The sequence below is a fragment of the Gambusia affinis genome, linkage group LG02 (genome assembly GCF_019740435.1).
Source record: "Gambusia affinis linkage group LG02, SWU_Gaff_1.0, whole genome shotgun sequence".
Lineage (NCBI taxonomy): Eukaryota > Metazoa > Chordata > Actinopteri > Cyprinodontiformes > Poeciliidae > Gambusia > Gambusia affinis.
Window position 1 is genome coordinate 20220355 of NC_057869.1, and position 25911 is coordinate 20246265.

Sequence of the window (25911 nt, forward strand, 5' to 3'; positions counted from 1 at the left end):
GCATTTAAATGCACATGGATTCACGTAAACTATTGAAGTACACTGGTGTCATTCAAATTCTAATTTGCAATAAGTTGGCTGAGCTAATCCAAACATTTCATGTTTTTCCAACGCAATTTCAGGAATGAAAAGACAAAACGGAAGCTGGGAGCCTAAATACTGAAATGTATTTCTTCCGAGTGCAATTTTATCAAACAGTTTTAGAGAGGGGAGTTTTAACAGGTTGGGAGATGAAGAAGGTAGACGACGCACACTGTTCATGGTTGGCTGAGTGAGAAACAAATCCGGCCTGCAGTTAGTAGGCAAGATGGAAATACCTGCCTTTGAGTTGTCACTGAGGAAACAAAAGTCCTTCTGGCTCACTGCAAAAGGCATAAAAAATAGGAAAATAGCAGAGCAGACCATCGATATGGAGTCTGTTCAATTAAGCTTAAAAGGACAGAAAATACCTGAGGCAAGACAATTGAACACATGCATTTTAATGTTCAAAATCAATAGAAGGACCACACTTCAGAGAAACATCTGTGTGGTACAATAAACAAGAAATATTATGGTGATAAGAAAGCAAACTGCATAAATAAAAAGCTTATTTAAAAATGCATAAATGTTTCCTGTAAACGGTGAGTGAAAATCGGGTACAGAGTCTGTATGTTTGGACAGGAAGTGAACGAGATGTTATAGAAATGTTTTATTTATAACTGACAGATTAATTAATTGACAAAACTTCCACAAACAGATTGTAATGAGGAATATTCATAAAGGATTATTATGATTAGGGTTACAAGATTTGCCGGAGCATCTCTAGCTGTGCTCCTTTACTTAGAGGTGTGACAAAGAGGATAATATGACAGCAGTGAACTGTGCCTCTGGCAAAGATTTAGCTCTAAACATCGCTACTGCCGTGTTTGTTCCAATTACTAAGAAGCCCTGAGCCTTAAAGTTGTATTGACTTGTGCCAGCGAGAAACATGAAATTCATCAGACAGCGCTGCTGGAGCGGTGTGGCAGCTGTAATTAATGTGGTCTGTCGTTGGGTTGGTGGTCACTGGAAATTGGTATTTACACTTTTACTGAGATTTTGAGGGTGGCTTTCACAAAGGAACATTAAGTACAGGAAGGTCTAAAAATAAATATTCCACCAGAGAGTCACAGTTTAACTCGGTGCTGTCGAAGAGCAGCAACACAAAAGACAATTGGAAAAAAATGGAAAATTTTGAACAAAAGCAGTATAGCACATGGATCAGTTTTTTGTTTTTCAAAAATTTTGTATATTTAATTTGATGTATTATTTTCTGTTTGTTTTGTTTCTTTATCAGACAATAAGCATTAGGTTTGGCTTTGCATGTGGTGAATGCTCTGCTACAGATGTTTAGGGTAGAGAAGCTGTTTAGTCTGTATAGTTTAATACATGTTTGTGTTGAGTCGCTTTGATCTAAAGCGACTTACAAATGAAGATGCAAAGAGCTACTTAGAAAAGAAGAACGCTAGTCAGGCTCTGTTAGAGATGAAGCAGCAGATAATACACCAGATTAGATAATAAAAATGTAAAAAATAAATAAATGAATAAATTTCTTGTGTTGGATTTTTTTTGTATGTTTGATTGTTGCAGAAAAGATCTAATCTTACACATAACTCAATTTATTGTATATTATGATAAAACCAATAATGGTTCTGACCTCTTTAATAGATGCCATTTGTTTGAGTAGCATTTTTTTCTCTAAATAAATATAATTATCATTTAAAAACTACATTTGCATTTATATTTGCATTTAATAATATAATATTGTTTTCTGATTAATTATTTTTTCTTAAGAGAAAGTTGTTTTAAAATTATATTAAAATATTCAAAAAAGGGAAAAACGTGAAAAAAGTGACCTTTTTGGGTTTTAAATTTTATTTGGCAGAAGAACACAACGGTTGCTTGAAATAAGATAATTTCAGACAGCCTTTTGGTCACACATAGGAGAAAATGTAACATGCAACATTTTTTATTTTGAGTCAATGTATGCATTAAAAAAGGTGAGCGGTCATAGTTTTGAGTTTAAGAGTAAATGAACTAAGTAGTATTGTAAATGAAAAATAGAGTAATTTTACTGTAGATGAATTAAAGAAGTGGTTTTAAAGCCACATAGAAAATGATGTCATAAAAGTCAAATAGATAAAATAACATTGAAAGTGCTTTAAATTAATTGCGGTAGCAAATTTGGTGTTATAAATGACAATACGCTGACAATCCTATAAACAAAATGACACTAATATAGCTGTAAATGTACTAAAGCAGCGATTTTGATACAGTAAATGACATTGCAGAATAAATTAAATTAAACGTTTAATAATATTTTACAGGCAGCATTAGCTGTTGAGTTACTTATAAAAACATTTCTATGTTAGAATGAACCCGGTATTAAAAATTAACCTAGTGATTCCTTTTGTCCCACAGTCCAAACTTACATTAAAACTCAATGCTGCAAACAACTTTCTTGTGTGAAAGAAAACACACTACATGCCCAATGTCACACTGAATGATTGGTGGGTTTATGACATGTGCAACATTTCTTGTTGGGAGTTGCATTTGAAATAAAAATGTCAGAATGTTAGTGCACCCAGACAGAGACTGATTTTTATTCTTTTTTTACTCTGAAAGGTGTAAAACCAGAACATAAAAGTTTTGAAAACACAGAGAGTCTGAAGAGCTGTTATCAACAACCACTGTGACAGATTTCAGAAATGTCTGAATCACTCAATGCAAACAATAAATAACTGAGAGATACTTCAAAACTGTGGTGGGGTATAATATGATTGACTTGATTTAGACCATCCTTGTTGGCTCATGTATCAACATAAGTCTTATTAGTAATACACTTCTTTGATTACACTTCTAATGCATTTGCCTACAGGTTCTTGTGCCCCCTTGGTCTCTTAAAACAGCTTAGAAAATGTCCTTATATTTATTCATTGATCATTTTACAGCACACATTGCTTGGGGAAACTTTGAAACAAGCTCTTCTAATGGCAGAGAGTCCCAAAGTCCCTGCCCAAGAGAAAACAGTGTGTCACCACTGCAGGTGTCAAGTCAACGAATGAATTTATTTATTCACCAAATTCCTTATTAGCATCAGTGATTCTCCAAGGTACCTTGCTGTAAACAGATATTTTACAGACATTTTATTGATATTAATGTCAATGGGTGAAAAAACCAAATCTAAAACATGTAGAATACTGTAGGCACTGTAGAGCAAAATCTGTGTTAACTACTACTGAGGGATTATTTTTGGAAATAAGTGCCAACATGTGATGTGGCAAAATGAGATCAACCCTTACAATCAAGAAAATCCCTTATTGCAGCTGTAAATGATGAGTTATATTGCACCAATGATATCCCTGCAAAGCTAAGTGGCTCTAAAAGTGTACGAGCAACTGCATCATGCACACAGTTAATGTCGAATAGATAACAAAAGTCCTCAAACAGCAATGTTCCCTCTCTAATACCTCCTAAATATTTGATTTTTATGGTAGATAATAAGGACAAATGGAAAACGTGGCTATCTGGGAGGCACAATGGCCTCATAAAAGCAGATGGTCACCAAAAGAGTGAAATTTTAGGGTTGTTAATGTCACATAAGGGCATTAATGCTCAGGATTTAACAGATGTCGAAGGAGCAGGGCGGACAATAAAAAACTCATCAGAGCTTTTATGATGTCATTGATCAACATACTCACATCCACAAGGATTTTCTGCTTAACACAGAATACTGAATCAGTTCTGTGAGCGTTTTATTTCAGTGCCGAATGCCAACAAATGATCTGCACTTTTTAACAGACTGATTTCTTGGTCCCAGTCCAGTGAAGATTATCAAAATCATCAATCTGATGAAAAGATTTCCCTCCCTCTTTGGCACGAATTTTAAGAGGCTTATGAAATCTTTGCCATCTTCATAACCTGACCTCGCTCGCTTCAGACTTTAACACCTGCTACGTGGAGATGCAAAGGAACACAATGAAAGCGTGATTGTGAATTTATGAAGAGGTCTGTCAACATGCAAAAACAAACCAACAAGCCTGAAGAAACACCCTTCTTCCCCTCGAGCAGTCGAGGCAGCGAGATTGTCAGGTTTAAAGTAAACACTTGAGCAGTGATTGGAGTTGCTCTCACAGAGCCACTGTTTCATAATCCAGCTGAGAGTTGAAGCCGAAGGAGCACAAAAACTGGAATATGGCTTGACGTAGCTCACTGCAGCACTCTTGTGCTGAGATACTCAAGCAGGATATTAACATAAAGTGTTTCTGTCTGATGCGTCCCTGCTCCAATGTTCACTGTTGATAAATGATCACAAATTTACTATAGAGAAGCAGGAAGCACATGCTGAGCAGCAATTTATAATACACCATTATGAGCTCAGAGGGATCTTTACTTTTCCAGCAGCATTAAATGTTTTTAATAGAACCGTTTAAGAGGATGAATTAAAAAAGATTAAATAAGATAAAATACAAAGTTTTTTAAGTGCATATTTTGAAAAAAAAATAATTAAATAAATAAAAAAAAACATTAGCTCCATCCATCTTTACATCAATTTTGACCAGCTTCTGTCTGTGCTAACCATAATGACTCCCACAGCATGATGCTGCCACCCCCCTGTTTCATTGTGGTCATTGTGAATAGTGTATGATTAACTTTCCACCACATAGAGGCAGAGAACCTCCACCACGTTGTTCCAGTAACACACTAGAAAATCAAACATTAACAAACTAATCAAAGGTATCAGCTTTGCAAAGCCTCTGCTTGCCAACATACCCAGGGCTGGACAGTATTAGAAAAGGCAAAATATCACGTTTCTCTATTTCACAAAGTGTGAGAAAATGAGCAAACACATAGGAATCATCATGTTCAACCCGTCCGTCTGATGCTGTTATTGTGATATTTGTTTGACACCCCTCTATAAATCATATTCTTTGCTGTAGGCGAATATAATCTCTTTTGTCAAGCCACTGTTCCATAACACCCTTCAAACTTTGTAGTCAACTATTCTATAAGAGCATAAAGTCGAAAACCCCGTATCAAAAGCACAAGTACTGCGGGATGACTATAACAAGAAATAGACATTGTTGTTTTTGTGCATTCAGTCGTGTGCTGGCTAATAAAAGAAGAGTTTTTTCTCTGAAACCTACATACTCATTACACCCATGCTTTAGGGGAATGGAGGGCATTTGAATTCTCCTTAAACTCACAAAAATCGCTACCATGTTTTTCAGAGTACAAGTCACATCAGTTCAAAAACATACAAGTCTCACTACAGTATAAGTTGCATTTATTTAGAAACTGTCAAAAGTTACTTCTATGTTAAAAGATATGATCCATTGACACGTTGTGTTCAGTTGATTTTCAACAAACTGACAACATAGGCTTCCAATGCCTGTGCTCTAAAATCATGGTGGTCATGAAAGGTTCTGCTCCACTGATGAAGCAAAGATGTGCACCGTAAATCTGGGGTAAAAATAGATTTACCCCATTACAGAGAATGTTCGCATTACATGAAGCGGTAACATCAAGAAAGCCCTCCAGAAATGTCATTTCTATTCATCTCCTTGGCAACTATGGCGTGGAAATGTAACTGCACCATCCAAAGGTCTTGGGAAAGACCTTTGGATGGTGGTCAGTTGGAAAGAGCCCATCTAACTGTGGGCTCTTTCCTCCAGGTCTGACCATCTTGCTTTCAGCCTGTGATTAGCTTTCTTCGCAGCGGCAGATGGTGATGCTTAATCCTACTTTCATTTTGTCAGATCAGTCAAAACATCAGTCATCTGTCAAAGAGTGAGTCATGAAAAGGACTAAAAGCATACACCTACATTTAAAAGCAGGACCAGACAAACTTTGAAAAAAGTGTGACTTATAGTCTGGAAAACATGGTAATTTTTCAGAGATTTGTCAGATGCTGTTGGTTGAGCATTTGAAACCAAATCTGCAGAAACCAAATGTTTCAGCTTGTTTATCACCATGCTCATGATACCAAATACAAAGTTTTACAGAGTTCCAGTTTTTAATCTCCAACCTCTAAGCCTCTTCCAGGCTTTTGTCATCAAATCTCATTGTTTTGCAAAGGGATGGAGGAACAAGTAGCCACATCTGCTGTCTTTCTGGCTATGGATAGTGAGATTCACAACAGTGTCACTTCACCTCTGAGGGAAAGAGCCAGTAAACACAACTCTGGCAAAAGGGACCGAAATACCAACAATCTAATTGCCCTGGTGAAGCTGTTTGTGGATATTTGCTCTCAGACCCATTCTTCTCTCAGCTCAGTGTTGCAGTAGGCCAAAAAGGGACGAAAAGGGAAAAAAAAGAAAAAAAGAAAAAAAAAAGTGCTGCCGATGGCAAAGCATCTCTTAAACCTCCCCCAGCTCTCAAAAAGCTCCAAGCAGAATGACGGCTGCAAAACACTAGCCAGAATGATTTGAGGGTTGTTCGGGGCTTCTAAAGATTAAGAAGCCTGTATGTCAACAAATTCAAAAGAATGACAGTCATCCTTGAAAGGCAAAGAAGTGCTGCAGCAGCAGACGGGACAGAAAGGGAAAAGCATTGCATTAACAGTTTCTCAGATAAATACTTGAAATAGCCATTAAAACATCTCTCGCGTTCCAAAATTGTAATTTTGCACCCCTCAGTAAGCGTGTAAACACATGCTGTGATGTATATCTTCAATTTTTTTTTTGGCTCCTATAGGACCCAAAAGATGAATACACCTGTACGTTTACATGTTGACACAGTAACAATGGAAATAAAAGAAATGTTAAACAAAGATCACTCATTTTTAGTCCTTCAAGTCTCTTTAAAAGACAAATAAAATGATAAACCAAAAAGTGGCTGAGTTCAGATGCTTTAAATATTAAAGAACAATTTACAGTCTAAGTAATGCTACATGAGCTGCCTTATTATCAGGACAGAATGCAAGAAATTGGTACTTGCTGCAAAGGGAAACTTCTCATTTTGATTTATATTGTTATTGCTTCTTATTAAAACAGCATCTGTGTATCCTAATGATTGTGTGTACTCTCCACCAATCTGCATTTATTTTATGAAAAAATCTAATATGCCATGCATTTCCTTAAAAAAGTTTATACAATAATTCCTGATTATTTTTGAGTCACTCTGTGGTTTATTTTGCCTAGTTGAAAGTCAATCTGCAGTTAAATTCAATAGATAACATCATGAAATCTTTACAAATCATGATGAATATGATACAAATACATCATTTATGAATGAAATAAGTTATTTAAACTTCTCATTCTCTTGACAAAAAAAAATTTTAATCATGCCTCACCAAGAGTGGAGTGTTGGTCCTATGCTCAAAAAGCGTGTTTTGCAAACTTATTTATCTGATTTAAACTTTGATTGTAAGTTTCATTACGATCAAAGTTAATTAGAAAAGTTTTTTTTTTTTTTTTTTAAAGGCAGATTTTAGCAAAAATGAGAATTGAGTGTCAAGACCTGCTGTGTTAGCGTGGATCAAATATGACTAGTTTTCTCTAGATCAATGTAGGTAGCTGACTGAATGTTTTAAACAAAAACACAGTTCAGTACATTCTCTGGCTACTTTATTAAATACACATGTTCAACAGCTTCAAGCATAAATAGTGAATCAGGCAGTGAGACAATACATTAGGCTTCAATAAATGGTAAGCATGTTTTGTTGAAGTTTAAACCAAACACTAGGATGTGGAAGAAATTGGCTTTAAATGACTTTGAATGTGGCATGGTTGTTGGTGCCAGACAGGCTGGTTTGACTCTTTCGGAAACTGTAGATCTGCTGCTGAGATTTTCTCTTGTAACAATCTCAAAGGTTTTACAGGGGATTGTCAAAAAAAAAAAAAAGAAAAGAAAACCTGCAGTTACAGGAAGTTATCCCGATAAAAATGCCTTGCTGATATCAGAGGTCAGAACTGTCAAGTAAACCAGGGTGCCACGTCTACCGGTTAAAATCAGGAAACTAAAGCAATAATTTGCACTGGATCATAAAAACTGAATAGCAACCCGTTTGAAAAATGCAGCCTGGTTCATTAAGTTTAGACTTCAGCTGCAACATTTAGATGTTAGGGCCAGAATTTAGCAGACAGCATGAAAGCATGAACCCATCCTGCCTTTTATCAACCAGAACAATTACTGAAAACTAAGCTTCAGCTAAATCCCAGCCTGGCTACGTAATGTTACTATGTCCATCTCTTTACGATAACAACATATCCATCTTCAGATGCCTACTTTCTGCTCTAACTCACAAAACTTAAGTCATCTTAAACATTAAGAGTTCACTGAAGATCACAATTCAATAGAGCAATTTGGTACATGGAGGTTGTGGATGTACAGATCACAAATTTGCAGCAACTGCATAATCTTTTTTTAAATGACTTCTGAAGGTAAAAAGGGCGCAAAACCAGGTATTAACTAAAGTACCTAAGAGAGTGGCTGGTAAGATTATATAGTCTTTTTTTTTTTTTTTACATTTACTTTATCTGTCACATGCCAGTGTTTCTCAAATGACATTAAGAGTCAGTTTTATAGATGGCTGAGTGAACACCTTAAGTCCCTCTCTTTATCCTCTAATTGGCTTATCTGTTTATTCTTCACAGTACTTACTGACACACACGGTGCGGCCAATCACAGGAGAATACTACTCCTAACGCCACCTTTTACCCCTCATCTCACTCTTTAAACAACATCTGCACTGCCCAAAGGTCCATCGCAATTAGACTCAACTCAGTCTCGATTTGATGCAAAGTCAGTCAATATGCTTCATCTCAGGTGGGTATCACAGTTTAACTTTCCTTTAATTAAGGACATCTTCACTGCACTTGAATCTCTCTTTCAGTGTTTGGAAAAACAGCATAAACACATTTGTTTTTATTACAAGATGCGTGAATGATAAACTTGAAGGCTCAAAAAACAATTTGCAGTGCAAGAAGGAAGTTTGTACATTTTCAGTTTCCCCAGAATTAACATACTCCACACAAAAAACATTCAACAAAAAGCTCGAGTGATTTTGGAAGATATGCCCCCATAGTTTTCGTCATTTAGTGAGACTGAAGTTTGATGTTTATTCAGTTGGATAACACAAATTGGTCTGATCCTTGTTAGCACAAGCTGCTATGTTTCCTTGCTGACTGTGATATGCTGCTTTGAATAAACAGACAACTGTGCACAGTCTGAAGATCACACTAATTTATTCTCCGCCACGGCTTTTTAACTAAATCACAAGACACACCTAAATCGTGCTTGAGACAAACACTTTCAGAAATATCTCATCATGTCCTCAAAGTGGATTCTTCTCTACTTCTGATTCATTGCATATTTTCTATTTTGCTTTAAAGGCATAAGTTCTCTATTTATGTATTAAATTGTGTTTCTTGTATAACAGTAATGCCCCAGACCTTTGCCACAGTAATTTATTAAGACGTGCCATGAGACTCTTTTAATACTAAGTTCACTTTACATACAAAAAAAAAGTTTTCAGTTTTCTTTCATATTGAAGGACAAAGCAATTTGTCATGGAAATATAATTATTTCTCCATTTACAAGGCAGTCCCAAAGCATGAATTTAATTTCAGCACTGTTTATCTTTAGATGAAGTAATCACTTTAAGTCAGAAGGACAAGGCTACCCATTTGATTTTAGAACCTCAATAAAACCCAGAGAGGAAACCAGTTTGGCAGCCCAGGCTCAATGATAAATAACAAAGGAGACACCAATTAGGGAGGTCAAAAGGGTTTTTTTATAGGTTTTAATGGGAGATGGTGAAATAAAATACAGTCATATCTCAATTTGCTCTTTTCCTCTATCCTTTAGTCCAACCCATAAATGTATTCATAAAAATAGATATCCTAATTCTTTACATTTTAGGAAGATAAATGGTTTGTCCATTACAGGCCTTTTAAGACATTTTTTTGGGGGAAAAATATCATTGCATATATCCCTCTTAGTTATTGTGAGGTACATTTCTCTCCAATTAGGAAAAAAAGTTGTGCATTACACTATATTAATCGTAGAGGACGGAACGTGGATTTGACTCTACTTAAAAGTCAAAAATTGATTGATAATTACTGATTGTTGTGGGGAAAAAACTAGTATTAATATTTCTTTGTGTTTTGGACAATCAAACACCAAAAGAATCTGCTCATGTAGAGATTATGTAATATCTATTTAGCCGTCAGAATAACATAAGCTGCTTATATCTGGAACTTTTATTACATTTAAAAAGTCCAAATTGAAACTTCGGGGCCTGTTGCAGTCCATTTTGCAGACTTATAACCTGGAAACTCAAGTTGCTGATTTGAGAAGCAATGTGACAGGTTGAAAAGTTTGAGTCCAAAATCAACAAGGGTGTGATTTTAAAATCCTCTTCAGAAATTTAAATAACAAAAATTATGAAGGTGGAGGAAAGTTATAGAATGATGAATGTTAGATCTTGTCCAGTCTTCCTTTGTGGTTAATGGCTTGGAACTACTGAAAGGTAAATAAAGTATTTGCACATTTCCTGTTTGGAGGGCTTGGAACTGGAACATCGTATTAAATGTTGTACCTTGGATTTAACTTTTACTAGGCCACTCAAAGACCCTTTTCAATCATTATTTTAGCCATTCAAAGCTGTACTTGATAGTGTGTGCTTACTTCAATAATGACACCGTGGTTGACTTTATACATTGAGGGCCCCATATCTAAAATGGCTCTCATTATGCTCGGCGTTCACTTGTGATCTGCTACACGAGTCTTAAGGCACCTTCACAAAACAAATCAAGGTGAGAATAAGGCACATTTTTGTCTTCTCTATTTGCTTTGTGAAAGAAGCAATCTGGGAAAGGTGCCACTGTTACGCCCTTGAATCAGCCCATAGTCACGGCCCCATCGGCTGACTTGTACAGGGGCAAGCCGACTTTGTGGCTTGCATCGTGCTTTTGTTGATGCTACACAACACCTCGTGTTGTCCCATACTTTTTGGCTAAATATTTTGTGAACTTTCAGCAGTCTGGAGTGACACCTTCCCCCCTTGAGATTTGTAAATGGACAGAGGTAACTTAAAGGTGGCTCATCTTCTCAGGTTTATTACAGTAATATTTTGTGAGGTGTCCATTGAAGCACACTTGGAGTAATTTGGTAAAACAGCAAATAATTATATTTTTTTCAAAACATAGTTAATTTATGATTTTATACAAATCAGTGTTATTTCTTCACATTTTTTCAAAACATCTGTTTCTTATATTATCTCTTCTTATGTTCGTCTGATATTAACACTTGGTTGATGATTTGATAACATATGGGTGTGACAAAAAAGGCAAGAACAAGAGAAATATGTAAAGGGGCAAATACTTTTTCACAACACTGTAGCAGAACGGCTTAAGAACAATGGGTCTGTGATTCCTGTGTTTATTAAAATGATGTTATATTACTTTTGTTTTAAGATAAATTAGGCACAAGAAGTGCTGCATCCATTGAGTCAGTGAACGATACATTATAAAAACGTTATCTTGTTACTAGGCCTTAACTAGAAATAATTATTCCTTCTCCTTCATCTGCTTTTCCCAAAATATTAAATTTAACTTCTCTGGAATCTACCTAATTATGTTTTTTATGGTTTTCTGACTATATAATTTAAGATAGCAAATTGTGTTTACTAGAAACTGAAGCAGCAACTTTGCATATGTGAGGGATTGAAACTAGCCTGCTGTTGGACAAGTGATCACCTGAAATAACACATCATTTCAGCCCCAAACAGGACCATAAATAAGGTTCTTAGCTCATAAAGCATGCAATAAGATGTTTAACAGCTGTGGTTTCACAGGGCTCTCTACATTTTTCGGCTGAGCATCTTGTGCATCTTGTGCTTCTCACTCAACACACTTAAACAGACTTCAGCAGAAAGACAAAGAACAAACCCAGTCGAGGAAGCCAGAGAACAATTCACACAGCTCCACTTCAGGTGTTATGAATGTGTTGTAATGAGAATTCGTCTTATTTTATAACACACATAAAAACGTTCCCCATGCAATCCGGTAAAAACGTCAGATTGACAAATGGCGCGCACTGTGTATTTGGGCTTCCTCGTTTTTTTGACTGAAACAGGTTTCCAGGCTATGCGGCAAGAACCGGCGCTAATCTGCACAACCTCTTCACACTTCTTCAGCTTGTGTCAACAGCACTGCAAGTGAGTTAGCCATTCATATGCTGCTACAGATGGTCCCATCTCTCTTCTTCAGCTCTGTGGCTGACATGATTCATGGGGCTCTGTGTCTTGATTTAGGGTCTCTTTCATATTTCTACACGCCCACGGCAGGAGAGAATTTCTCTAAGACACCCCTGAGGCAATGACCCTGGTCTGCTCGGCCTGTCTGCCTGAGAGAAATATAAAGAGAGTTCACCTGAACAAAACTGGGCTCAATAGAAGAGTCTTGCACATGCATGATGACACACACACACGCACATTTGTAAATGAAATTTTCTCTGGAGCGAAACTGCTCGCACAAAGTCAAACAAGGCAAAGTCTGTTTGTTTTTCTCAAAAGAAAAATGTGGTTTAAAGTCAACAACCAAATTATGAGTCGGGATTAAGTCAACAATTTACAGTTTCAGTTGATGCAACAACCAAGCTCAATGAAGCAGAGCTAGCCCACTCTTTTCTTTTATTTCTGCCCCGCCTGAAGCCAACTCAATACACAAATGAGAAAAATTAGATGTAATTGTTTACTCACTCACAGTTAGTTACATTTGTGCAACAATAACAACCTCATGGGTTTCCTTTTCCATCTGCAACAAAGACTTTCCTCCAATTTGCTCTCTGTGGGCTTCAGATTGCCTTGTCAGAAAGAACTATATCGCAAGACTTTGCACACCACTTCCTTATCGCTGCCAGTAAATTACCTCAGGATCAGATACAGGCTGCCAACTCGCCGAAACTCAACTCGGCAGACATGAAGAATAAGAAAAAAGAATGGGAAAAAAAAAAAGAAAGAGAGAGAGAGAAAGAAAAGAAAAGTGTCAAGACATGACAAGAGCAGAAGAGTGGCCCCATAGAGACAGATTTCAGACGCTCTCAAAGGCCATCTGATGTTATCTAAAGATCATCTACAGTCACCAACTTTCGCCTTTTTACACTTCGCTCAACAGCTGGAGTCAAGCACCTGTCAGTCAAAACTTTAATAACCTGCAGGCACCACAAAGAGGCTTTCTCTTCCAGATGTAATCAATCTGAAAGACAATTCCCAACAAAGTAAATCCTGGCAGCAAATAAAAAGCCTTTTACTTTAAACAATAAAGGAATAATGGATCCTATGTGTCCAACAACACAATAATTTCTAGAAAGCTAAAATGTAATTAATCATCACTTCTGATAAGCATAAAGTAAATAAATGTTTTGTTTTGTGGGGTTTTTTTAAAAGGTATGCAAATAATCTAAAATTGATTAACTAAATAATTATTTATCACTGGAGATGCACAGTCAGGCTTTTTCCTGACCAATACCAACTTCCTGTTTCCTGAGTTTCCAGAGTTTCTGTTTGACCAATACAATGGTATAAGTTATTCCAACAGAAAACATAGCATTTATTCACATTTATGTATCAAAGCACATTTCTTTAACATTTACCAAACATTTAATAAACAGAACGAACATATTGTTGCTTGATATGTTTATAAACCAAAAAGGCAATAAATTAGTCTGATTTACCTATGAATTGGTTTCAGTTTCTGGAAATACATCTTTCAATCTGGCAGCAAAAATTTACAACAAAAAAAAAAGCCTCATCTGTAACAGTGAGCTTTAGATTTTTATTTTTACCATCCTGCAAACTCTGTATGGTGGCCAGATATAAACCTATTGGTGTATCTACAGATACAAGTAGGTTTGGATAATAAACAATTTTCTTATAGCTATGTAAAACTAAATTCACAAAATAACACACAAGGTAGTAAACGGCCGATAAAGATTTCATAAATGTGTTAATTTAATACTAAATATAATATTATATTCCAGAGCTTTATTAATTGACTATGCATGTATTTATTTATGTTTGCCATTCTGTAAAGACAGATTTTCTTTAAAGTATTTTTTAAGGATGTGTGTATTGCTGTAACAGATTAAGCTTTCAAAAAGACAATTTGAAAAAGTATTTTTTCAAATTTGTCTTTTTCAGACAGGCTCATATTTTTCTAAACACTTTGCATCATAAATTATAGAAATGCTAGGATTGCTGTTAGGACAGCAATCTTCTCCCTTGTGCAATTAAATTAAGTGTCTGAAAATAATTTCAGGAAAAAAAAAAAACTTCTGTTATGTTTTTGTTTTGTTGTTCTATTTTCAAACAATTTCAAATCTGTAACCTGAAGAGTGAAAAACAATAATAATAATAAATTAAAAAAATACAGAAAAATACAAGGCACAGATGGGAAAAATGAATGCATGGCTTATTTAATCAACACTGACATGTGCTACAAGAGAAACAGGTGTTACTCAAAAGTTAGTGATTTTTATTTTTTATTTTTTTTGTCACTGGTGACCACCATCTTATCATTCCACTGACTCACCCAACCTGTTCAGGGGATCTAAGAGAAGTGACCTCAGAGACTTGTCACTTTAATAGCTTTAGGGTGCGAAGGTATGATTAAACTCGCAGCATGTCATCTGGATGCAGGCAGCGGGGCCTTTCGCACGTGCCGCAGGAAGCTCGCACCGCGCCGCCGACGTGCCTCGACTCCTCTCTGCTGCATTGTGAGGACTGCAAGCAGCTCCACCGTGGTGGAACTGAGCAGATGGTGAACGTATGCGGCACTCGTGCATGTCATCATCACCTTCATTAGCTGAAGGTGACATATGACATCATCTGGCCTGGGCGTGTAGTCGGGGGGAGCAGTAAGAGTAGTTTGCTCTTTTTTTTATCTTCTTTTTTTTCTTTTATTGCAGCCTGGTTCAAGGTTGTTTACGGGAGGCATTGTGAGTAATCACAGTAAGTTTCTACTCCTACACACCCGCCTTTCACCGGCTACCTCAAGCCTCCCTCATTCTCACCTCCTCCCCACATTAAGGTAAATAAGGGCTTCCAGCAGAGAGCCAATGAGCACGGGCCACTGAGCAGAGATGCATGTTTGTGTTGCCTTCCTCCTAGGACCCGGCTCGTTTATCTTGGCTGTCAGGTAAAGGGCAGACTCAGAGAAGGTGAAACTTTTTTTTTTTTTTAATAAGACCTGCTTGGTTTCTATAGAAACAGCAACACAACCTTACAGGGACATTGATAGGAGAGCAGAGTCTGATCTCGGGGCATCCCGCGACGTGCCACATTGCTGCCCAAGACATTTGTGTTTACATCCCAGAAATCACGAAGCCATTTAGATTCATTTTCAGGGACCCACCAGGCTCAGACCTTTTACTGTGGGAGGCGAGATTAATGAGAACATATTCACACCCAGCTTTCAGCTTAGGTCAGGAGCTAAAAGGGAAGGTTTCACTTATAAAGAGGTGCTGACTCTTCTGTGGGTACAAATCCCTGATAAAGGCAGAAAAGACCTCCAGTGACTGCCAGGTTTTTTTCCTTGATAAGGAAATGATACTTCCTGAATGCACTGTTTGAAGAAAGAATGAATGATAAGGCTTAGATTTAGCAAACTGCTACTTTTTTGTGAGGTAAAAAAAAAAAAACTAAAATATTAAAGAGGAGTAAAACCACGACCTAAAGCTGCCACTATTTAAAATGAGAATTACCTCCATGAGCAGAACCTTCTCCAGGCCAAAAGTACATAAAGAAGAAACAAATGACACTGGTAATGAAAACTTAATGACTACTACATTTTTCACTTTGTGGCAGTAAATGGGAAGCATGTGCAGTTAACAAATGAAAGGGAAAATTAAACCGGGAGAAGGTACAGCATGCTCTGTCAAAAGCCTGCAGCCAGCAGATAAACTAAGACAATGATACCAAGATACGGCAGCCATTGTTTTTGGCCACGGAGAGAAATTAAGTCTGTTCTGGAGCAGAACCCAACACAGACGTGGACGGCGTGCAGCCATAACGTCGACAGGAAGGCGGCCTTGATGAGACACCCCATCAGTCTAATTCATGTGCAGACAGGCAAATAGTTACGGTGGGTAAGTGCTGACTTCATTGTCAGGCTTTCAGCTTTTATTCTGTATTCATCTCAACGTTTTGACTGCCTCAGTGTAGCAGAGAAAAATATACACTAAGGCAAATCTCTATTCACCAAACAAAACAAGAAAATAAATTCACAAGCTTTATTGTAGAGGTCCATTACTGAAATTGTTCTATTTGTCTGTTGTTTACTGGTTTGCAGCCCTGCACCGTTGAAATTATTCCTGGTAAAATTGTGCAATAAAACCAATATTGCTGTGTCCTTGCAATCTAATCACAACCCGGGTCCTTTTTGTAAGTGTAATTTCTGTCAAAACAAATAGGGTTGGCTCCCTCTGAGTTTCCCATCACAGAATACATCCACTCCCTTTAGGAGCATTAACTTCACACTTTTCCCAACTCTTTGTTTTCCCGAGTTCCAGCGGGCTCTGATTTATGTCCAAGCTACAGCGGAAGACTGCTCCAAGGGGGGCCACGAGCGCACGCTCATCGCTGGACGGAGGCAGCCTGGTGTCGTTGCAGAAGGTGTGCTCTCTGACAGCTCAGTGGTGGACAATAAGGCCTTGGATGTTAATGTCCTGCTACCTGGCAAGCTGCAGGGCCACAATCTGCTCCAGATGCTGGAGGCAGACGTCCAACTCGAGGTGGCAGAAGCGTGATGTGTGCGGGAATTGGTGCTCGAAAAGCAAAAAGGGAGTGGAGTCACTGAAAAATGAATGGGACCAGACAGACGCACGCATATACATGCACCACCTGCCACCAGCCAGCTCTGAATTCACTGCCTCCCCCCTGCACAGTGCTCTCACTGGCAGTCACTGTAGCAACATCAGGGATAATATCTGAGCACAAATAAATGAAATCTCCCTTTTGCGGCGGGTGAGATTGAAAATTTATCTGTTCAGAGCAATCATGCATTATACAAGAACGTGGGGCTAAAGCAAGCCGGTGGACTCGTGCGTGCGCGGGCTCACACATCCACAGGCCGGTACATGAGGGACTTATGAACTCAATTTAGTCAGCCAGACAGAGTTCTTGATTCTGTCACTTGGGATAATCGTCAGGATGTGGCACTCTGACCAAACCCCTGCATCTAAAACCCAGGCAGGATATAAGGTCATGTTGGAGTGGAACTCTAGCCATGCAGCACCCGGACCTCAAGTGCTCCAGTGGTTTTGCGGTTATCTGCAACAGCCAGCTGTCGCAATACAAAGCTTTTCAAGAACGTCCGTCCGCTCTGCTCTTCCTCTGCTTCTCATGTTTCCCTCCTTTCTCTCAATCACAACTGTTCAATTAAATGGGACCTCTTTGGTCCCATTTAGAATGTCTTGACTTTGAGCAATAATGTTTTTAATTTTATATTTTACTACTTAGAAGAAAAAGCTAAACTATTTGTTGATAAGCTTTGAAGTGAGGGAGAGAGTTCTCAATTAGTTTATGAAAACTGTTTTATCTCTTTATCGTTTGTTGGAGAAAAAAAATAATTCTCTTATATTCTTGCAAGAGCGTGACTAAGAGGATGGCTGTGCATAATATAGCTGACAGTGAATGTTTAAAAGGTTATTACCTCTGTTTAAAATTAGGTCAGTTCATCACCGCAAAGGAAGGAGGTGGAGGAGACATGATGTTCTCTGTATCTGTTTATCACTTAAATTTTGTTTTCTGTCAGTCACTGTCAGGAACAACATGGATAAGAACGACCGCCGGACAGCATACATCACCAAAACAGATGCAGAGCAGCAGCAGAGCGATAGCAATCTGCCATGTGTCTGTGCCCCGTGAGTTTGAGCGTAACCCAAAGTGCAGAGCTCCACCTACTGGTGCAAGAGGGTTGCAACAGGTCTTGTGCAGCCCAGCAGACCAAGTGTGCGGATTTATGACTGTAATGACCACAGTCAATTCGCTGAATGTGGCAACACAGCTTCCCCAGCAGGTTTATTAATAGATGAAGAGTCGGCATCGCGCTCGTGCTCAACAAACACAAGCAGCTGTGATCATGTTTATTTGAGGCTTTGCATCTGGAGGGCTCTCTGCATGGACACGTACTTTGGGTTTAACATAAGGCAATTATTTCTACCTGCAGTGTGTGGCTGAAAGAATTCCCACAGCTCCTGTTTTCATCTTGATTTTTGAGAAATATACACAGAAGTATAAATTTTAGTGTGTGTGTACATATATATCCTATATAGAGAGAGAGAGAACAGTATTTTTTTTTTAATAAAAAACTCAAAATGCACTGTTCTAAATTTTTATGCACAGCAGATTTTCTAAGAATCCATTGAACTTGTGAGTTTGTGGAAAGTTTCTGTTTGAATTTCTCTGCAGGATGTCAGAAAATCTTCCCAGAGCTGCTGTTTTGATTTGAACTGCATTCCACCCTCAGATCTTCTGATTGAGGAAACTCCAAAGGTTCTCAATAGGGTTGAGAAAACCTATGTTTGAGGAAAAAATGGCAGAACTGAATAAAATGAATAATACAAATAAATACAGAAGCACAGACATTCATCCATAGCATCAATTCATTCCTTCAGCTAACTGACCACACACTGAGAGGAGGCCTGCTCCTCAACTCCCGGGCTCCCATTACCATGTGATTAACCTCCACAGGATTAGCCAGGGCAGCGAAGACAAGGGAAAGGTCAAAGGTCAGCGCTCAGACAGCCCCAACAGCATAAAGGGTGGCCTATTAAACAAAAGGCCATGCTCAAATCTGCCTCCCTGTCCTCTGGCATCTTTTTGAAGCATGCTGTTGGCATTCACCTCACTGGACTCATCACTACATGTTAAACTCAAACAGCGTGCAAGGTCTCCTGACTTTCTATTGTGATAATGATAAAAAAATATTGTATTCAATTAAAAAAGGCACGTTGAAAGCACAAACACACTCCCAAACACATGGTGAGTGCTTGAAGCCGTGAGACAAACCGCAGGTGGGGAGGACTTAAAGTGAGCCTACGCCAGAGGAGGTAATCATGAATAAACCATCACACTCTGGTTCTTGTGCGTGGCTGAGACGTTTTAGCATCGCTTCTACAGAACTAAGCTGTTTTCACCAACTGGTAGGAAAATAGGTGAAAAAAAAAATAGATTTTCCTTCTTGAGTTTTACTTAAAAAGATTGAAATCTGTTGTTTCTCAGCTGGTTATCAAATAAAATCAGATTAATTTGATTCTTTACCCAAGTTTTACGCACCCCTAATGTCTGCTGTGGTTTGGGTACTTTTTAAGAGCAGGTAGCTCATGGCAACCTGCCATTTGTGCTGTGTGACAGATGGGGGAAGTATGTGGGAATGTATTAACCTTTCCACCCAGACAAGGACAGTGTCTCCAACTTCGGCTATTTAAAGGGAGCTGGAGTTTTTTTCAACGTGTTTATTGATTTCATGACAAGATGTCCAATGACATAAATCCTGAGACCTTTAAATTCTTTATTCATACCAGTTTACAAATAAAACCTGATAAGAATAAAATTAGGAACTCTTTCAAGTAATGTCAGAAAATTACTTCCTTATCACATAGAAATAACCTGCAGAAATATAATTTTCACAGCATTTCTGATTTACAGTGTTTTTATATCCTTGCTAATTGGCTACATGACCCACAACTGTTTTGAACACATCAGAACCTAAAGAACAGGAGGGAAAAGATGGATTTGAGCTGATGACCCTCATCATAGCTGAATAGTATGTAATATGTAATATGTTCAACTACGTTTTAGTTAGAGCTATTATGTGTAAAATCACAAACATGTTTATGTATTTTTCTCCTGTGAACTGAAATTAAACTACGTGCATGTTCTAGAACAGGTCTGATGAATTGTATAAATATGTTTTGTCATATTTAGTTTGTTTAGTTTGTTGCTGTCTTCACTTTTACCACAAGATACCTCTAAATCTAGTGCACTGTTTTTTAAATGGTTCTAGTTTTAGTGCATTGGATTTGTCTAAGAGAAAGAAATGGCATCACACCAGAGTTGAGTATGTTCTAGTTGGGAAAACAAGTAGCAATACAAGCTGATGGATGGGTGGATTAAATTATGTGCATTCAAACACTAAATTAAAGCTAATAAATAGAGCTTTTATATTGGTTTCATGAGCTAACACCCTTCAAAAGTCCAAAATATGGTTTGTTAACTGTCACAGCATTTTACATGATCCACAGTCATATTGGACACTGAGCTGCAGGTATACAATTAGCACTATCTTCTCATTTAGGAAAAAAAATGATAGACTGTATTTCCAACTTGAAAATACAACACATGAATACACACAGAATGCAACATGAAATGCTGTTTGTAGATTGCTAACGGTGCCCCCTGGTGACCACAATGTAGAAAAAAATTCTGTCAGTATTTCTTAACTTCAGTGTCATTGTCACAGTACGATAAAGAAGCAGCAAGAGCGTCTCAAAATAATAACCAGCTAAAGATCATGGGTCATATTTTAGCTTACATCAAAAAACAGTTAATATTAGTGACCAAGGAATAGCTACACACAGTAAATCTCACCAAATCAGTCCTATGAACATTTAGAAAACAGTGATTATATAAAAAACACTTATTAGTATTCAAGATCAAAGAACACAAAATAGCTGAGACTATTCATTTTCATATTTGCAACAGTAATATAAACATTTTGTTTTTCAGTATGGCATGCCAAAGCTGTGTGGAATTATTTCAGATCAAATTAATTGTGTCCTAATCTATGACATTAATTACAAGATTGCTTGTCTAATCAGTTTTTCTGCTAATATGAGTGAGTAAATGAAACGAGCCAAGCAGCAGCAGAAGAACAGAATGTGTTTTTATCTCTCTTACTGAAATAAAATCCAGCCATCCACATTCTCAGAGACAGTGGGATAAAAGCTGCTCGTGTTCTTCCTTTGTGATCTTATCTGATCATTCTTTATATCTTTACTTTATTTACCAAAAAACTCAAAAGAGAACATGCACTAAATCTGAGGCTCTTGAGAGCATTTTGTACTCAGTCTTTTTATTAAAAAAGGCAAAGCTTTGGTTCAACTTTATGCTTCTGTTAGGTCATATAACAATTTGTGCCAGCACACACAAAAATATGTTGTAAGGGGCATACATGTACACTGTTCCTCACAAACATACACACACACATCCACACAGGCAATCGCTTAGGGACTCTGAGACCTCGATAAGCTTCTGTAAATCAGACACCATCCAACAGCAAATTTTATCCCCCCTCTCTCAGTGGGTGTTGGGTTACGACCTGTAGGTAGGAGGTTATTTATTGCTTTTGTCTCAGCCAGTGTTGACTCCTGGCCACTCATCTGTGGTTCTGGGGTAGCAGAAAGCAGCAAAGGATTGCAGATCTCCAGAAGCTGCAGCGATGCTCGGCTCGATACTCCCCTCAGAGGCCCGTTTCTTAATGTCTCTTAATTTCTACTTTTTCAGTAATGGCTGAACCAAATTGAAGCCAAGTGGACCTGAGGTGGAAGAATCCCTATCAATAAGTATAACTGTTAATGGGAAATAAAGAAAGGAAGCTTAAGCAGCTAAAAGATTCCCAGGACCATAAATATTTCCCAGTGGCTGCTGCAAGAACCTGCAGCCTGCTGGCCTGCTTCTTCTTCCAGCACTTAATAAACAATGCTATTATCTGAGAAGTTCACTCCTTTCCTACAAAAAGTCATGGCCCTATGGGGGGAAACAGTAAAACATGGAAAGTTTAAATAATCAGAGGCGGAGTGAAACTGAATTTTGAGCATCTATCTTCATTTTTAATTGGCTGCACTATCCTAATACTAAGAAGTCCAGCTAAGAATGCTGTAAAATATATTTTTCCAGCTTTTCCCTGCAGTCCATGTAATTGTCATCTTCTACAAAGAAAATCTGTTGAAGTCCAACCAGACAAAAACTAACCAGTCCACCTGCTATTTCTGCTCTTTAAAGAGCAGCTGACAGATAAAAAGAACAACCCCCCAACCAGGGTTATGTGTAGGGGTCCTTGAGTGATGACAGGATGAGAAAGATCGAGAGCTGTGATGTAATGAAGACAAGGCCACTGACTGATACCATGAAAGAGGCCCGAGTATGCCTGTTCCAGTTCACAGCCATTCATTTCCCACACGCACCAACGGCTGATAGATGAATCCTGAACCAGTGTCTCAGTCGATATGTTATATATATATATATATATATATATATATATATATATATATATATATATATATATATATATATATATATATATATATATATATATATATATATATATATATATATATATATATATATGCGATATATATATATATATATGCGATATATATATATATATGCGATCAGAGTCAGAGGGTAATACTATTTCCAAAGTCAATACTTTGAAAATCTGTGTTTTCTACTACCAGAGGATCATCTATATCATGATTGAGTATCAAATAATATATTTAAGAATTCCTTTTCTGACCATAATGATGACATTTCTGACATCTGATATCTACATTGACTCTAGCTGTGTCCTGTGATGTTTCAACCATTCATGTCTCCAGCCCATGTAAAATAAAAAAGTGAGAAACTCAGTGAGATTAGTTCAAAAATAAATACACTGCATTTATGATGTTATGCACTCTAACAACTCTAATAAGTTTCCCATGGATTGCAGCACTTAGAAAACCCAGGCTATTAAGTTTGAGTTCACAAAGTGGAAGAGAAAAATACTGGCCTGCCTCCACGTAGATAGTTTTTTATCCGCTGTAAATGTGAGGAAGTTTAGTAGTTGTCATATTGTAGTCATTTACTGACATTCATTCCCTTGTTTGCCCCATTTAATAGACTGGCTAAGAGAAATGGTCTGCTATGTCATGTCATATTTCTACTGACCTCCAGAGAAACAGGAAGTCGTGGATGCCAAAATAAACTTTGAGGAAAGGCATCTTTACTAGGACAGCCAAAAAGTGTGAAAAATTCAAACTTTAACATGGGACTTAAACTATAATTAGCTCAAGAAACTGTGCTGAGCATGTGTTCCCACTTCCCCCTTCTTCCTTCTGAAAGGCGGTTTGGATCAAGTAAACAAAATTGAAAACCAAAGTCAAAGAAGAAAAACAACATGAATCAATTAACTGAATGGAAAAAAAAAAGTTAGCAACATTATTTACAAGTCATTTTATGCAGTGAACTTTGAAACCAAGTTTCTGACTACTCTTCGTTTTAGGATTACTTTTTAACTACCATTTCCAGATAGTTGCTCATGTGTTCGGAATAAGACATAAAGCTGTGACTCTGTATTTCACTACTTCTCTGGTTTATCAATGAAGAATCCATGCATCTTTACATCTGTCCAAACAGAGACGTAAAGGAAACACCTGAAAAACTAAACAAATTTGAGTCTCAGCAATGAAAGCATCTTCTGATGATGTTTGCCTCATTTGCTCTTATATTAAGCATCTATGTTTTTCATTAACATTTTTTGAAACAAACCTTTTCACAATGTTTGTTCCATTCCAGCATGGCACCCCGTCACCAGAAGAAAGTCCCTGCAAACACATCTGATCTGCCAGGCCACCGTAGAATGTGCTGAAGGTACGCAGAGTCTTCAGAAAGTCCCTAAAAAAAAAAGAGGTAGCCACATGTAAGCAAGCATAGTGTTTACTTCTTCAAATCTAGTTAAAACTAAAAATAACTGCTGACTATGCTGTGTGCGTATGCCTTTGACTTTCACCTACTTTCTCATGACAGAAAGTGAATCGTCCGACCGCCTGTTCAGAGCTTTGAGCGGGATGGAGACTCTGCTGTCCTGGATGCTGACCGACTGAGCTGGCCTCCTGATTGATGTGCTGCACAGTTTCTGAACCTAATGCACAGTAAAACAGCCACAAATTGAATTTCGAAACACTGAGGGAAGAATGTGTATTTTAAGAACTGGATAACCTTGTTAAACATTACTGAGGCCTCAACTATGAGATTTGTTTTAGATGGCTGAGTGATAACTATTTGTATAAGGGCCATTAGTGCAAGCTAAGGCTTTCAACTCCAATTTCTCTCAATTTGTATCTGTCTGCCAAACATCAGTTACTCATATTGTCCACTAGATGGAGATGTGGCGTCTTAATTAGCGCACTGCAACTCAGTGTAGCTCAGGAACAAGCATCTGTGGAATTCACTTTACAACCAAAAAGATATAAAGCTTGGGGGGAAAAAAAATAAAACATTTGAAAAGGGGCCTTTATTGTCCACCTTTACTGGAAGGTGAAGGAAAAAGACCACCTAAAAAAAATGATAAATGGGTGGCAGCTCAAGGACTGATGGTTTTCTCCCTATATAGACCAAGTCCTCCTGTATCTGTAGGTTTATATTCGTTTAGCTCCTTGCAGCGACTCGCACAGATAATTTTAAGGCAATTTACCCTTTCCTTCTTCCAACTATCTGTTTTGTACATACATAAGGAATTTATCTTTGCCCTAAAGACTGCATACCTCTCTAACACGGTGCAAGGAGCTCCATAATAAAACTTGCTCCAGGCCAGTGTGAAGCACTTTATTTTTTGTTTATCCAATCACAACGGCGGGTGACAGTGGGTTCATCTTCTATAAAGAGCCCCAAGATACATTCAAATCTACCATCAAAAGCAATTTTACATTTCTGCTCATGATCTAAACCTGTGCCGAGAGGCGAGGTCCATTTTTCTGAGCGTGCCCGATAGCATCATGAAGCATCGTGTGAGCTCCCAGAAGCACTTGCTCCAAATCCTGAGCTCCATGCATCCTTGTTGACAGGCCCTCCAGCGAGCGAACAAACTCCCTCCAGTGGGCGTCGATCTCTGCCATGCTCGCCAGACACCCCCGCATTACGTTGAGGCAGTAGCCCATGCAGGGCTTGGAGTGGGTAATGCCCTGTGGAGGGAAGTGCTCCGAGATTAGCGCTGCCAGTAAACACGCTTCATTAACTCAGATCAATAGACTCACATCACAGAAATGCAGCCACACCTGACAATGAGGACAGTACTGCATCTTGAGCAGGGCCCGCCTGCATTCACGGCTCGGCTGTAAATGGTCCGTGGTGTTAATGACCTCGATGCCGAGGTGCAGAGCCTGCAGCAGCAGCTTCCCAGAGACCCCAGAGGTAGCAATCTGATCAGCGAAGAGGTCCGGCACTGTACCAAATGGTTTGATAACACGGTTGAGTGACCTCACACACTCAGTGTAGCCTGGTGACGTGTCACCGACACCTGGGCTTATGTAGTGATTGTAGACCAGCGGGAAGAGAGCGTCGAAGAAGCGCTGCACAAACTCATCAACGTTGAGCTCAGAACCCAGCAGGAAGAGACCGACGTCGGTGAAGAGTTCCCTCACTGAGCCCGCAGCAGGATCAGCTATTTTCTGATAAGACACCTGGAGGACGACGTTGGTGTGATTCTCCGCCTGCCTCATCAGGACCTCGAAGGTCTCTGTGGAATACAAAACAGCAGAGACAAATCAGGACAGAGAGATAAAAGAACAAGGAGATGCCGCAGCCAATTCTAACATATCATCTTCAGCATCGGACCAGCTTTGCTGCTTGTTGAGAGTTTTAGAAAAGAAAAAAAAAGAGAGAGAGAAGCACAAAAGTTCAAAAGAAAAGAGAAATGTGGAGAACAATGTTATTCCCAGCAGGGGCTGCAGCTCCCTGAGGTTTCTTCTTCTAGAAAGCAAGAGCAAACATGTAGTGAAGCAATTTCTTCTCTAACCTAAGATTTTGCTGACAAAAACGGAAATAGAAGTGTACAAAACTTCAGAGAAGAAACAGTGGTGATAAAATATATGTTTCAGAACAATGTAAATGGGCCATCTCTATAGCAG

The 25911-nt window shown here is 38.2% G+C and overlaps 1 protein-coding gene across 3 annotated transcripts in view; it reads right to left on the bottom strand.

Annotated features, from left to right (window-relative positions):
* The window catches only part of gpc5a (glypican 5a), a 125238-nt gene that overhangs the window by 72371 nt on the left and 26956 nt on the right, over positions 1–25911 (bottom strand). For all 3 annotated transcript variants that reach the window (XM_044101549.1, XM_044101540.1, XM_044101533.1), the window contains 4 exons: positions 25060–25520; positions 24733–24966; positions 23800–23927; positions 23555–23680 (listed from right to left, as the gene is read on the bottom strand). In XM_044101549.1, coding sequence (XP_043957484.1) covers positions 23555–23680; positions 23800–23927; positions 24733–24966; positions 25060–25520 — 949 coding nt within the window. The remainder of the gene's footprint in view (positions 1–23554; positions 23681–23799; positions 23928–24732; positions 24967–25059; positions 25521–25911) is intronic.